Source organism: Gnatocerus cornutus, chromosome 1, assembly GCF_029298725.1.
Source record: "Gnatocerus cornutus isolate USDA-ARS CGAHR chromosome 1, icGnaCorn1.1, whole genome shotgun sequence".
Classification (NCBI taxonomy): Eukaryota; Metazoa; Arthropoda; class Insecta; order Coleoptera; family Tenebrionidae; genus Gnatocerus; species Gnatocerus cornutus.
Window position 1 is genome coordinate 10,999,121 of NC_142233.1, and position 15,224 is coordinate 11,014,344.

At 31.6% G+C, this 15,224-nt stretch overlaps 1 protein-coding gene across 3 annotated transcripts; it reads left to right on the forward strand.

The window, feature by feature from the left end:
* The first annotated feature begins 464 nt into the window (after positions 1-464).
* On the forward strand, positions 465-13,891 carry LOC148180349 (protein phosphatase 1A-like). Of its 3 annotated transcripts, none has more exons than XM_088031613.1 (7): positions 465-637; positions 771-1,032; positions 5,973-6,584; positions 6,634-6,751; positions 11,984-12,086; positions 12,135-12,189; positions 12,601-13,219. In XM_088031613.1, the coding sequence occupies exons 2-7, from the start codon at positions 835-837 to the stop codon at positions 12,610-12,612; spliced, it is 1,098 nt and encodes a 365-aa protein (XP_087887739.1). In that variant the 5' UTR covers positions 465-637; positions 771-834; the 3' UTR covers positions 12,613-13,219. The 3 variants fall into 3 exon arrangements, with proteins under 3 accessions (XP_087887739.1, XP_087887737.1, XP_087887738.1); XM_088031611.1 differs by lacking the exon at positions 12,601-13,219 and adding an exon at positions 13,226-13,891 and having other exon boundaries at positions 466-637; XM_088031612.1 differs by lacking the exon at positions 12,601-13,219 and adding an exon at positions 13,226-13,891 and having other exon boundaries at positions 624-716.
* The last annotated feature ends 1,333 nt before the right edge of the window (positions 13,892-15,224 follow it).

Here is a 15,224-nt window from a genome sequence, read left to right on the forward strand (position 1 = left end):
TATTGTAATAGAACTGAAGAAGATTCAGAAAAATTAATTTCATTTATTAGAAAGTTTATTCATTGATTAAAACACACCTAAATGTACACAGCACGCAGCACACTTGTGTATTACTGGTTGCATACATACAATTTGTTTAAATTGAATTAATTTTGCAACAATGTTTAATTTTATTTTATTTGTTCTTAAATCCGTCAGCCAGATTAAATAATACTTTATTTATAAACTGTTTTGTTAAACAGCTGCACACAATTTAACTCTATCGCAAACTTTTGAAACAATTTAAATTATAAAAAAATAAACAAACTGAAAAACTACAAAGTAGTAATTAATGCTGCTGTTGCTATCTGACAGTAATTCAGGTGTTTTAAATCTTCATTAGTATCTCTCAAATTCAATTTTTTTTGATTTGAAGCTAGTGGTGCCATCTGTTGGATTATGCGCGCACTACTGGCGATGATTTTCCATTGGTGAAAAATTACGTCACTTGAAATTCTATTTTTAGCAAAGCGCACGCGTAACGTCTTTTAAACTCGCCATTTTTATAATTTATTGTTGTGTGTTTATTAAAAAAGCATGAGATTTTGTTATGTAAATGATCACAGAATCAGGGCAATGATTTCTTCGAGAAGATAAAGTAAGTAAAATGTTGTGAGTGATGTGTTCATTTTAAAATAGCGTCAGCTTACATCGTCGGTTGTGTCAAATTTTTGCATGTAAACACGATGAATTTGAAAGTTTTTTCCAGTAGTAAATAACTTCATTTTTAGCACGTGGAGTCAAGTAAATATGAAGCGTCGTTGACAAATTTTACAATAATTGATAGCTAACAGAATGGGAGCATTTCTTGACAAGCCAAAGACAGATAAATTCCAAGAGTGTGGTGAAGGCAACGGGCTGCGCTATGGAGTGGCGAGTATGCAGGGCTGGAGGGTCGAAATGGAGGATGCCCACATGGCTCGGACAAACCTTGGAGATGCGCTTAAAGACTGGTCTTATTTTGCTGTGTTCGATGGTCATGCTGGGGCAAAGGTAAATGCACACTTTACACCTGTCTAGAATGTAAGTAGGTATAATTAGCAACGTTAATTAAGCAACGTAGACTCTGTTCTGTGATACTTTGAAGTTCCCAACAGCTAGAAGAAGTTTTGTAGATTTTCATGAAGTTCATCAATGTGAGAGTAAGGTTAAGTCCTCCATTGTTTCATGTGTGTTGGAACTACTGCTGTGTTCTATTCGTACTATTGAAAATAAGCCATGAGAGCAAATATTGACAACGAGTAGTACAAAGAGATTTAGAAAACTGAGCCATTTCCATAAATTCCTGTAAAATTCCATAAATAGCCAGTCAGTTTGTATATTAAGTACAGAATACTATTATGGCTCATGTATTTAATATAAATAGACTAAATAGATTAGTCATCTTGAAAGAGGCAGTCCATAAATAGGGCAACCGATACACCAAAGTGCGCAAATCGTTAATTTTATTCGATTTTTACAATTACTTTACTAATCAGTTAAAGATTCATGCTCTACAACAATTAATATAATTAAGGTATAAATTGTAGTTTAGCCTAGCTAGAAAAAGCTTTATTGGTTTGTTTATACAGGCTTTGATTATAACACTTGACGTGGTTAGGGCCGAGTTTGAACAACACGTGTGCATTCATTTCGCACGAGTAGCATACACGATTTTTTCTACAATCACAACAAAATCGAGCGAATATGCGTGAAATTTTACATTAGTCGGGGGTATAAAACGATTGTTTTATGTCACTTTTTGAAATTAAAGTGACAATCAATCTGTAGCGATTGTAGAAAACCTGTTTATAACAACCACAATAGAAAATATGTTCAGCTTTGTTCACATGAAGGTGTCGTTTTCAACAAGATTTCAAAATGACAACACCCACGAAAACTGATAAACTGTGTATATTTTTTGGTACATAGATTATGAGAGCGATTTGTCAAAGTGACAGATTTGAAGTCTTGCCATAATGGAATACAAAAAACAGCAATCTAGTTATTTATGAAATGGACATAGTATACGGCTCAATGCCAATGAAGCAAATGATTATTAAAATAGAGTATTGCTTAAAGGAGAAATGAATGTAATAAATTCAAGTTTGACACACATCTGTCATTGTAACCACTTTTTTCATTGTGCTGTAAATCGGGTTTTTTACTATTTGACAAAAAATTGCGAAAGTTTCCACTAAAATTCGAAATTTCACTTCTTGGACGTCGCGACGCCAAACTGACATTGATAAAAAGCATTTGAACAAAAGGCGCATGGCATCTTCTCAAATTCCGGTATTTTAAATGGTAAAGAAACAAATAAGAAAGTCTAGGTTCTACAATTTGCTTTGAAATATTTATTATGTTAAGCTGATTGTTTTATGGCGGTTATTAGACCCAAGCTCTGGCCTGGTCATTTTTGTGACAGCTCACTGCCGAAACCGAAATCTGAAGAGCGGGCTAGATAGCGACCGCTCGCTGCCAGAAACAAAATTAAACTTTTTTTCTGACTTTTGGATAAAATTGGAATTTATGGCATCGGTTTCGCTCTTATCACATAAAAAACAATTTTGTTTCAATTTTTTTTAATGGAAACTGACATATGTAGTTAGAAAATTCACGTTTTTTTAGCTCTTTGGTTAAAATGGACTGTCATTGGTAAAACTATCCACTTTATTCAGATATAGTGCTCATTTTGTTCTAAGTACTTCTACTTTTTGTTTTTATGAACAAATTTGTTGAATACGAATTATTATATTGGTTTTTTGGTCTTTTAAATAAAATGTGATAATGGTAACATAAAACCCGTGAAAATCAAATGACACTGATCTCTCATAGTGTGAACTGACAAACTATATCACTCCTCATTTCCTATTTTTATTTTTTAGAATACCACATAATGTTGCAAAATAGTACTTTCTTTTTTTTTTCTTTGTAGGAAATGAGGTTGCAATGGTAAAACTAAGCTTGCTAAATTTAAACATTATATTGTTTTAAAGAAGACACTTTATTTTTTGTGAAAAAATACCCTAAATATTCCAAGCGCATTATGTCAATTAGAAAATTCTCCTTTGCTGATAAAGCCTTTCACGGGTTCAAATGTACGGCTTACAGGAACTTTGGCGCTTTGATCTGAATACGTTTTTAATTGTATACATCCCCTATAAATTTAAAACTTAATTATAAAATAAAAATCTGCAAATACACTTTTGTCGCTGACACTGGATTTATTTTATACCCAGGATTTAATTGAGATTATTATCATTATTCTTTCACCAAAAAAAAGCGGTAGGTATGCGATAATGCCTTTTTTTTATTTTGAGCAAATTGCGGCACTAAAGATATTTTAAAAATCTATTAAAAGTCCTCAAATATTTGTGCTCAAGACACATTTTTTGTTTTTAATTTTTGGTCAAACAATTTTCTTAAATTAGAAGTGATTCACATCACATAATAATTTTCAGATATAAATAGTTTTTAACAAACTATCTAATATACATATTTCATTTCAATTATGCAGAGGCCAAAACCTGACTTTTTTAACGAAACAATGTACAACAAAATCAAAAATGTATAAAATGTCGAATAGACACTGCTTATATTCTGCCATAAAATAATAAAAATTCAAGTGGTATCGCAACCGGACAGCTTGTGGTATTTTGATATTTTTGATGCAAGAACTGGCCTGGCCTAGGCTGGTGTTCTTTTATTGCAGGGTGCAAATTTGGATAAATAAACCCTCATTTTATGTACTTGAAAATTTATTCAAGCTGTCCGCAAATTTTTGTGATTTTATGGTAGCTCAGAGGAACTTGGTGGAACTATAACTGAGGATGAGTTTATATTTGATCTACCAATATAAATCTTAAATAGTCATTATTTTATAATTCAAGTCGTGTCTTGATTGACGAAACAGGCTTTTGTTTATATCAAGTCATTTGATTTTTTCAAACTGAAAGTTTTGTGGAAATGTTATGACGGACTTCAAAAGACAGTCGTTTGCAAACGGGATTCTAGTCTATGAATCAAATTGGTAAGTCTAATTATTAGCACGAGTTTTTTTCTTAACCTATAAAATTATAAACTTCTGATACAGTTACTGAAAATTCTGTAAAAACATTTTCGTCACGTCTAGTTTTCCAGAAATAATAATAAAAGTTTTCTGCTATCTGATGTTTAAACAAAACGAAGTCAATTTCAACTTAAACCACATCTCACACTACCTCTTATAGAACCTGACATGCTGTAGATAATTGGTTTTGATTATTGTACTAAGAAGAAGCAGCAAATAAAAAGACTTCTATTTTTATTTAATTTAAAAAAATAAAAGTTCATAATTTGTTACCAACATTTGTTGGTCATGTTGAGCCAATATTGATAGATTTATAAATATGATTGAAGGATTGTAAATCTTCTACTATTTGTACCAGCAGGTCATGAAACTCAATCAACTTTGTCAAAATTAACAATAAAAATATGGTTAGAAATGCGTAAAGGCTTCTTTTACACTTGATGACAATCAAATGAATGGCGTCTTAAATAACGTGGCCGCAACTGAAGAGTTCTCTCTATGATGATTTAATCCCAAGACGTATTCATACGGTGCCTTCTGCTACATTTCAAGGCAGATTTTATCTTGCATGTCCTCAACATTGACACTTGTCATGTTGTCAAATTGACAAAACCATAAGATTGTTTTATTTTATTTTTAATCAAAGACATGCTTTTGCAATAAATTGCTAAGGTGACTAAAGAGCAATGAGTAAAGGGACCCTTTAACCACAAATTGCTTTTATCCAAAATGCACTAATAAAGTGATCTTTATTCACTCATTTGAGCTAGATAAAGTACTCTATTACTCTCCAGAGACCATACAGAAAATTATGCTGCATTTCCATGACAACAACGCAGGCATAGCTTTCTAAATGGTAAAAATTTGTCACTGCTGTCACTTCTGTCAATTTTTTTAATGCTTTAGTTAACTAACAGAGGGTTTGGATAAAATCTAGTATTATATTCGAGTGTAAGGGCAAATTATTCTGCAAATACACTTTTGTCGCTGACACTGGATTTATTTTATACCCAGGATTTAATTGAGATTATTATCATTATTCTTTCACCAAAAAAAGGAGTAGGTATACGATACTGCCTTTTTTTTATTTTGAACAAATTGCGGCACTAAAGATTTGTACATTTTTAAAATCTGTTAAAAGTCCATAAACATTTGTGCTCAAGACACATTGTTTATTTTTGGTCAAACAATTACCGCTCTTTTTATCTAAAGAACTTTTTATTATTTTTTATTTTTATTAAAAAATGTACATTTTCAATTGACTGGTTTGTAACAATGGAAACATCTAAGATGAGTACGTCATCTAGAACTACGAATAGTTAAAAAGACTATTCGTAACCTCTAATTACCGGATAATTTATTATTCTGTTGAGTTAATAACCAGTGACAAAGGCAGGCTTATTATCAATAAACTTCAATTAAAACCGAAAGAAGAAGCTAAAGAATTCGGTTTACAAGTGTTTACTAGAAATGTCAAATAAGTGCCACCATTGGTGCCTACCAATACGAGCATCTCTTTCACGATTTGAAGTTGACCATTCATTGCTGTGGAGTTCCGAAATGTCAAAAACAATAGATTACAGGGCCAACAACATGTTAAAATTATGGAAGGTCTCTATTGGTGTAGTCATATTTATTTAATATGAACGACAAAATGCACAGTGGCGAAGAGCACTAGTTGTTCAATTTCGTCAGAGACATGTACTTGTTTCCTATAACTGGACTTTAGAGCCAGAGGGTATTCAGTCCATAGAATTTCTTTTTTACCCAAATATGTTTTTACATTTTTTTAAGAGGCGCGCACTTAATGAACTAGGTTGGTTTACTTAGATATACTTTGAAATCCAAACCCACAAGTAAATGAAGATTCTTTTAACCAAAGGTATCAGCTCACTGCGCCGAACACCTGCTCGATGCCATCATGCAAACCGAGGAATTCCAAGAGGACGTGATGAAAGGCATACACAATGGTTTCCTAGAATTAGATAATAAAATGCGCTCGTTACCTGAAATGACATCTGGAGAAGACAAAAGTGGAACGACGGCCGTCTGTGCTTTCGTTTCGCCTAGACTTATTTACATAGCAAATTGTGGCGATTCCCGCGCGGTGCTTTGTCGAGCTGGCAGTCCTGTATTCACCACACAAGATCACAAGCCTGGTTTGCCCTCCGAACGAGAACGCATTGTCAAGGCTGGGGGTAATGTTATGATCCAGAGGGTGAATGGTAGCTTAGCAGTATCTAGAGCCCTGGGCGACTATGAGTACAAAAATGTCGAAGGCAGAGGTCCATGCGAGCAATTAGTGTCGCCTGAGCCAGAAATTTTCGTCAGAGATCGAGACGACAACGAGGATGAGTTCTTGGTGTTGGCATGTGATGGGATATGGGATGTCATGAGCAACGAGGATCTCTGTCAGTACATACATAATCGCCTTTTAGTTACGGATAATTTACAGGAAGTTACCAGTCAAGTCATCGATACGTGTTTGTACAAAGTAAGGAAATTTGGTCGTTTATTCAATTAACTAAAATTTTTGGTTTTAGGGTAGTCGAGATAATATGAGTATTGTGTTAGTTGTGTTTCCTGGAGCTCCCACTCCAACCCAAGAGGCTATCGAAGCCGAGAAGGAATTAGATGCTACCCTGGAAAGGCGTATAAAAGGTTGTTTTAATTTTTTTACTTGTCAAGGCATTTAACGTTACTTGAATCTTTTTTTTACTCAAGTGAACTTAAAACTTGTGAATTCTAATATTCTAGTCTCATTGCCTGGATATAGCCATCTTAACATCATCCCTAATATTAGCTGCGCTTTTTATGTCGTTTCGTTCCTGTTATTAGTATTATTTGTTGCTCAGAGCACAAAGATAAAAACTGAACCAAAGACTAACTGCCCTTTTCATGGTGATATTTGATTTTAGTACGAATGTTGCGTCTTTACTGTGCTGCCAGTTTATTCGGAACTTTCAGACTCACACTAGCAAACATTACATTCCCACAAACCCAAAGTTATTATCTCTTTAAGTTTTCTGTAGCGACGAATCATCACAGTCCTTGGAATTCTTCCAATTAACTGTTGGCACATAATTATTCAACATTGCTCATTCTATAAGTTGGCAATATTGGAAATACTAGTAAATTACTAAAGATCGGTATTAATATGAATCACCTCTCCTAATAAAATCACCAAAGTAATAATTCCCTTAAAATGTACATTTTACCACAGTGTATGTGTTCATAGTTTTCATAAGACAATGTGTTAGTTAGTTAAGGAATGCAGAGGTCTTTAATAAAACAATGTCATTTTAAGGATGAGTAATATGCAAACTTGCACAACCAGTAGAGTAAGAGTGACCAATTTAAATATTTTCTTTTTAATAACTTACTTCTGTAAATATTGGGCTGTGAAAAAAGCACAGGTCACCTAAATTAGCAGATAACATTTTAATCTTCTTACTAATAGAAAGTTGCACAGACCATGACCCTTTTCTTCTTCAATATGAAATATATCCTTCGATATAAAAGTATATTTATAATCTACGTGTCAATTAAGGTACAAAAAAAATCATTCTGTTTTCAAATGTATACTTCTAAAATCTGACAATCTCATTACATTCTTACAAATCTTTTTTACATCAAAATAACCAGTCAGTTTAAAATCAAAATGGTGAAAAAATCTCCTGCAATTTCAGTAAAGAAAAGAAATTTTCAAATTGTTCAGTATAACATACAGGGTGATTCACATCATTTTTCAACTCTGAGGAACGATAAGTTTTTAATTGCGTTTAATTATCCTGGAAGTTTTATACTTCCTTTATTAGACAATTTGATTTTGTCAAGTCTCTGAGTAGCTTTTTGTTTTAAAATAAGTAATCAATTAATGGAATTTATGGTGTATTATGGTCAATCTACCCTAATTTTTACCAACATTTATAAAAATGAATTACAATTGAGGTTATCGCTTAATATTTTTGAATCATGGTGAAATGAATAACGTACTACTTGTCGCGTTTAAAGTTACGTGAATCACACTGTATAGAGGATGCGTCGGAAGACGCGAATAAACTCAGTAAATTTTAAAATATTGTACTTAAAATGACAGGAAAATACAATTTTTACTTTTTTGTTTTTGATATCAATAACAAAAATAAATAAACTTAAGGCGGTCTTGCAAAAATAGATCGTATTTTAATATCCGTGACTTGCGACACGTCCCCCATATTATAATATGTGGGCCAATTTATTTTTATAATGAATGTCTTTATAACTAAAATAACTTGGCTAAAATTAAAAAGTATAAAAGAGATGTCTAAAATATAGAAAACATGCACTTTGGACGATTTTTTTGCCTGAAAGAGGCTGTTTTTGTATTTTCAGATTACTTGTAATTTTGAAATTCAAGGCAATACAGTCTTTTTGATAAAAACGCCGCAAGTTTTTGCAACTGCAGTTGTGGTTTGATTTAAAAACGGTTTTTAAATACCACCAAATGGGTGTGGTCAAAAAACTAATACTTTTTAATTTTTTTTGTGCAAATTTATTTTTTCTAAATGCAACAATATATCGCGTACTACAAGGTGTTTATAAATGTTTCTGGCATCAAGAGTGGCTTTGGAATACCTGCCACGCATTATTTTGCCGCTTTGTTTTCATAGTGAATATAACTAAAGTCCGTTTTTTTATTAAAAAACCACCAACACCGCACTCTCTCACCACTTTACAACCGGCAACGTCGTCGATGCTGACTTTTTGGTGATAAAATCAAATAGGTTAGCTGCCTAATTAATTGACAATTTGATTACACAAAACGGCCTTTCAGGCTGTGCCGAGTCTTTTTACTATTAAATCATTTGATTTGCAATACAACAGGCTGTAAAAGAAACGTTTTTAACGGAAACACTACCTAATTTTCAGCAATGTCAAAAATTTGACAACTTTTTTCTCACCAAAAATCTCACTAGGCAACGTTGCCGGTTGTAATACAGAAGAAGATTGCGGTGTTGGTGGTTTAAAAAAAAAATGGACTTTAGAGTGTTCTGCTAAACAAGTTGAAAAAGTTATTAAAATATACAGGTGTCCCAGAACATGTCCTTTTAAAGGGAAATTCTTGATTCAAATCGGAGATGACTTTTGTATCCCATAATGTTCAGCCAATTATAGTTTTAAGTTGGTAAAACAACGAGATGGTTCTCGTGCTAAATAACAAATAGTTAATTATTTTTGATACATGCGTCAAAAGCTTTGTTTTTCATAGGTAACTTTCTTTTTTTCATTCAATTAAAACAATTAAAATCATATTTTGTTTAGAGACACTTTTGGTATGGAATTTTTGTCAATCGACAAATATGAAATAACCTTTATATTCCAACCAAAGTCAACTTTGAATTTTTATTAAAAACGTTAAAGTATGGTTCACATTAGTTTTTTGCCATAACGTAAAATTCCGTTTTCAAAAGTTACTCATATCCATTCAAAAAACATAAAAATCAAATTACCTTAGATTTTTTTTAAATCAGAGTGTACTTGGCGATCTTCATAATTTGAATTCACTTTGGGACGATACTTTGAAGTTGTTAATATCAGATATATTTGTTTTATTTTAGGTTACCTAAAAGAAGTGTTGATTTCATTATGTACAAATTAATCATTTTATTTTCGCAAGTAAAATTCTAGTTGAATTTAGAACGTTAAAATTAAACTTTTGACATTAAGAACCGGTTTACAAAAGCTAAATTAAATCTCATGTTAAAGTGACATGTGATCGTTTTTCCGCCAATTAGATGTCAGCAATCGTCAAATTAGTTTGATTAACTTCATTTCATTTAAATAATTCTAAAATTTAAAATTGACTTTTCTTTGGAAATATAAAAGTCAATCAAATATGTACATTGTTAAATCCAAAAAAAAGATCTTCACGAAAATGTTAAAAACAGTAGAACCTCGCTAATCCGAATGAATAGAGATGTGTTCGGATTACGTAAAATATGTTCCATATCGTAAATATTATGAAATCATACACTTTAATTTTGACGTAATAGCATCATTATTTAACAATTATGCAGATACACTGAAAGACATTATTAGCAATTCTGACAAGATGTGCTACGATATATCAAAAAGAAATTTGAAAAATTTGTCTATCGTTACACTCTGTATACGAATACTCAAAAAAATGTCTATATTGGATCGTATTTTTTAAACAAATAAAAAAACATTTTTAAATTAAACAAAAACCATAGGCGCTAGAACTGGCGGTTTTTTATCAATCAGACTGTATTTTTGCAACAACATATAAGCAATTATATCATTTTTCTTAGAAATTTAATACCAAGTTCATGTGCCTTTAATCTGTTGCCAAAACAGTATGTTGAGTACCTCGGCAACTGAGTGGAATTGCTGTAAAGTACAGAACCGATTCTTAACATTCTTATGATAACAAGGTGAGATCGTTATAAAAACTAAATAATATAAATCATATTAAATGAAATATCTAAAAGCATACCAAATATTGTAAATAATCAACAAATTATTATAACAAAATATTTTATGAGTGGTCTGAGAAACAATGTATAGTCAAAAATTGTGACGTACTTGGGTACTTTCAAGTAGTGGCGCAAAATTGCGTTGACGCAACTTGAAATTCTCCAATTGTTTAAAAGTACAATCAGACTTCCGCAATTCGAATTCTTAAGGGACCCTAACAACAGAATATAGAACAAAAATTGACCAATACGAAATGTACGGGACAATAATCAAGAGCTTAGAAGGAACTGGATTCGAGTTACGGAAGTTCTACTGTAGCAATCCGAAAGAATTTATTGAAAGAGGTCTATAGAAGACTTTTCGGTTGATGGTAAATTTAAAAATTGTATACTTAGGTGTCGTACAAGCAATATACCAAATGTATTAAACAAAACGAAAGACAGGTCAGAACTGTAAGTCAAATTGGAGAGTTGAATGAAAAATGAAAAGGACTACAATTGTAACTAACTTCTATTAACGTTACATACATTTCAGATGTATAACTGTAAATAATACTAAACTAACTTAACTATTCTGTCTCCTCTAAATATGAAACATTTTTGGGGAACTTTGATCATATTTTCTCTCCTGCTAAATGTGCAATATTATAGTAGTAGTAGTAGTAGTAGTAGTAGTACAAATATTCGACGATCCTCGTGATAGTTGTAGCAGGTAACTTTATCAGTATTAGAGTTTCACACGAAACTACAAAAGACATGTACGTCGTCTAGTCCATAATTTTAATTTTGCATATTTTCACCCTTGCACAAATTTGAATAATTTAATATTTTAGATCTCTGAATTCTCATTGTGATCTCTCAACAGTTCTAGCTTTAATACAAACACCCTAGTCCTAACAAGGTGCTCTCTAGTCTTAAACCAAAACCTTATATGGAATATTTTCTGTAGTTTGCCATATACTGTGAAGAATATTTTAACTCTAATTGTGGAGATTGTCTTCCTGATTGTTTATGTTGTTATTAACAATTCTGAGATTATCTGTATAAATTTTCCCTTAGGCGACAAGTTAAGGTAAAGACTGACCAATAAGCAATAACTCTTAAGACAAAATCTCCTTAACTTTGCTGCTTCAAGAGGCGAATTTATGTGTTGTTTTCATTGGGTTGGTGCCAAAGTTTTGAAAGCGTTTTCCCCGTAGTCTTCTGTTAAAACTTTAGCACCATCGTTACATGTCTGTGGCTTAGTGTCGCGGCGCATTCCATGTTTGTTGAAATCTAACAAGACCTTTCGGCTTAATTTCGCCCCGTTTGTTCTGTTTATGTGTCTTTGTAATATATTTAAATAATCTAAATAAACGCCTGTTTTACCAAAGCAAGTGTTTTATTGTTTTTTTATTTTTTCTTCTGTTTCCAGAAATCGTGGACGAAAGTGAAGACAATGAATTCTCCATGGTCCTGCATAAGCTTGTTTCACTCAACATTGAAGGATTGCCTCCTGGTGGTGGATTAGCCGCAAAGTAAGTTTGTTACAATTCCTCCTTCCTGTACTAAAATTATTTTTTCAGACGTGCATTGATTGAAAAAATATTTAAAGAGTTATGTCCGGATCAAGCTGAAACTGTAAGTGATGCTTTAGTTTGTAGATTTTGACAAAACTAATTGGAAATATATCGTTTTGGGTGGTTGAATTGTAAAATGCTTCTTATTAATTCAGTTTTCGTGACATTTCTTGTTGATTTTGTGTGAAATAAAACGACGCTTCGTTGAAATTTATTTAGTTTGTATGTACCTCAACGCATGATTGTAGATCACTTGTACATTCGATCCAGCACATGTCAGGCATTTTATATTTGTGTTTTAATTTCAGGGGATGCACGGGGTGCACTTGAAAGTCAGTTTTGTTTATTACCACCCTTTGCATCCCTTTATGTTTCTTAACAATTGTTTTAGAACTGTTTGTTTTAAAATTTGTCACCATCACCGTTGTAAAAATTGGAGACCACATTCATCTTAAATTTCTGTTGATTGCAGTGTTACCCGTGACCAGTGCAATTCGTGGGTTAAAAGAAAGGACAGTTCAACTGTGAGACGTTTTTGTGGCATTCTTTTCCAAAGAGATAGTAAACTGTATCATTTAATACCATTTATAACAGTAGTATATCAATAAATCATTATTTCTTGATGGTTCGCAAATATCGTAGATTTTTTTTTTGGTTCCGTGATGTGGTGAAACTTCTCTTTGACTCAAACTAGTCATGTTTTAAATGGTGCTTTTGGTGGTTACTGTGCATGTGTATCTGTGTTTTAGTGTAGACTTTTCGGGGGCTCAAACTACAAGGGTTGTTCGTGTATTCGTTCGGTACTCTGGACCGAATAAGCGAACGCACTTCAGTGTAAATTCTTGTCTTTTCGATGTGCCAATAAATAGTCTGGTTACAGTCAAACTTCCATAACTCGAACGGTTAAGTGGCCTTAAGGGGGAGTTGAAAGAACTTCGAATTGTGGAAGTTGGGACACTGAGTGGAATATTTTGTTATGCATTTACATGTGCAGGATCACGACTTTTGACTTGAATATAACGAGAACTGTGTACTTATATTTTTGTAAAACTGTGACTTGATGTAAACTGGAAAGTAAAGTGTTAAGTTTATTGCAGGATTTGGACCCTTTCAACTAATTTCGGAGAGAATTCACTTTCAAGTGTTGAGGTTAATTTTAGATTATTGCTGTTTTATTTAAAAAATAAGCTTAATTATTGTCATTAGGAACTCATAATTCATAAGTACATATGTATTTTAATTTTTTTTAATAATTGCTCTTGTACATTAACTGTTTCAGTGATTTAAACCTTCATTCATTTGAGTGATAGGGCCTAACTTTTTGTCAGTTACCATTATTTTGAAAATGAGCTGTTTTGTATGTAGTTAAAATCCATTTTATATATTACATGCACCAATCTCATCTTGCTGCATGGGCAAACCGTTTTTGTTTCAAATAAAATATGAAGTATTTTTATTATTTTATTTAGTGAACACTTTAGGTGACATTTTAGATGAATGCGTAGAAACAACGCTGTTTTCCTAAATTCAACAATAATAAATGTTTGTGATGTTTTTCTTTATTCGTCTGTTAATTACAAACATTTATTACTAGAGGTACTTTTCATCATATCATTATCTGTACAGCCATCGTGACTTCAAGAATTCGTTCAAATTCTATTTTTTAACTAGATGAACATGTGTATAAATCAGAATGTGTAGTGTATATTTACGATACATTGAAAATACTCTAATAATAATTATTATTAAATTATTTCAATACATATTCTTATCTTTATTTATAACCCATGTCCCCAAAGCAAACCAAAGAAGAATTCAAAACTGTAAGTAATCCGCCATCTAGCAAGCCTTGCATTATTGGCTATACGTCATTTTTCCTGCAGAGAATTTCCTGATTTACAAAGTTACTACTTTGTAGGAATTTGTGCTTAAATATGCGTTTTATAAAACTCGTTTTTTAAGATCCTATCTGGTTAATTAGCGTTATTATTCGATTTTTTTTTATCCAACTATTTTGGATTCGATTGAATATTTTCCTGTTGTTTTTCTATATTTGTTAGATATGACAGATGATTCGTATTTAGATTTGGATTTTTTGTTTGTCTGTTTTGCCTTAAGACGCTTTTAATTTTTCAAATTTGAATTTTTTCAATGAATTTATTTTTGGATTTTTTTTTATTTCTATGTACAATATTCTGAATTTGGATTTCTTTGAACCTCTGCTTCCCAAGCAGTTTGCTAGGTTCACCTATTTTTGATTTTTTTTCGATTAGACAGATTTAATGGAGGACACATCCTAGCCTCTATTTGGAACAAGCAATTTTAAATTTAAAACGATAAAAGATCGAAAATTAAGAAAATTTCTCGAGAATCGAAAAATAGAATTTTAATAAGAATTAGGTGGACAACCAAAAGAGAATCTCCTAATTTTCAAAAAAAAAATTAGGAATATCTGAAAAGATATTCCTTATTTTTTTTTAAAGTATTTAAGAATTTAATAAATTTAAGAAATAAACAGCAAAAAGACTGTTAAACAAAGTCATAGAAAACAATTCAAAGAATTTAGACAATGTAAGACAAAATCTAAATAGAAACGTGAAGATCTAAAAGGAAATCAATGAAAATTCTAGAAAATTTAAACAACCGGGAGATTTTAAAAAGGATCTATAGAAAACTCTAAAGAGTCTTAAAAGATTTTATGGATAAAACAATAAATGGAAAGTTTAAAAATTAAAGGAATTTAAGGAAAACTTAAGGAATCCAAAGAAAATTTAATAATTATTATTTTGCACAGGCTAGATCAGTCTAGAAAATCCAGAAAGCAGCTATACGACATTTGAACAAATTTAAAGCATCTGAGGAAATTTTAGAAAATATTTTGACCTAAGAAGGATCTATTGTGAATTTAATGAATCTATGGCAAATCTAAAAAGATTCAGAAGAATATAAAAAAATCTAAAAATCAAACGAACAAGATAAATCTTAGATAAATAATGTAAATAGAACAGTGCAAAAAGAATCCAAAGAAAATTTGAATAATACACAGAGAATTAAACAGAATTAAAAGGATGTCTAAAAAAAACAGACAGAAGATAA

Bases quoted from the DNA above. Each gene is read 5' to 3' on its own strand.
- LOC148180349 (XM_088031611.1), top strand. From the start codon at position 835: ATGGGAGCATTTCTTGACAAGCCAAAGACAGATAAATTCCAAGAGTGT. The intron at 1,033-5,972 runs GTAAATGCACAC...TTTTAACCAAAG, and splicing joins ATGGTCATGCTGGGGCAAAG to GTATCAGCTCACTGCGCCGA. The intron at 6,752-11,983 runs GTTGTTTTAATT...TTCTGTTTCCAG, and splicing joins CCTGGAAAGGCGTATAAAAG to AAATCGTGGACGAAAGTGAA.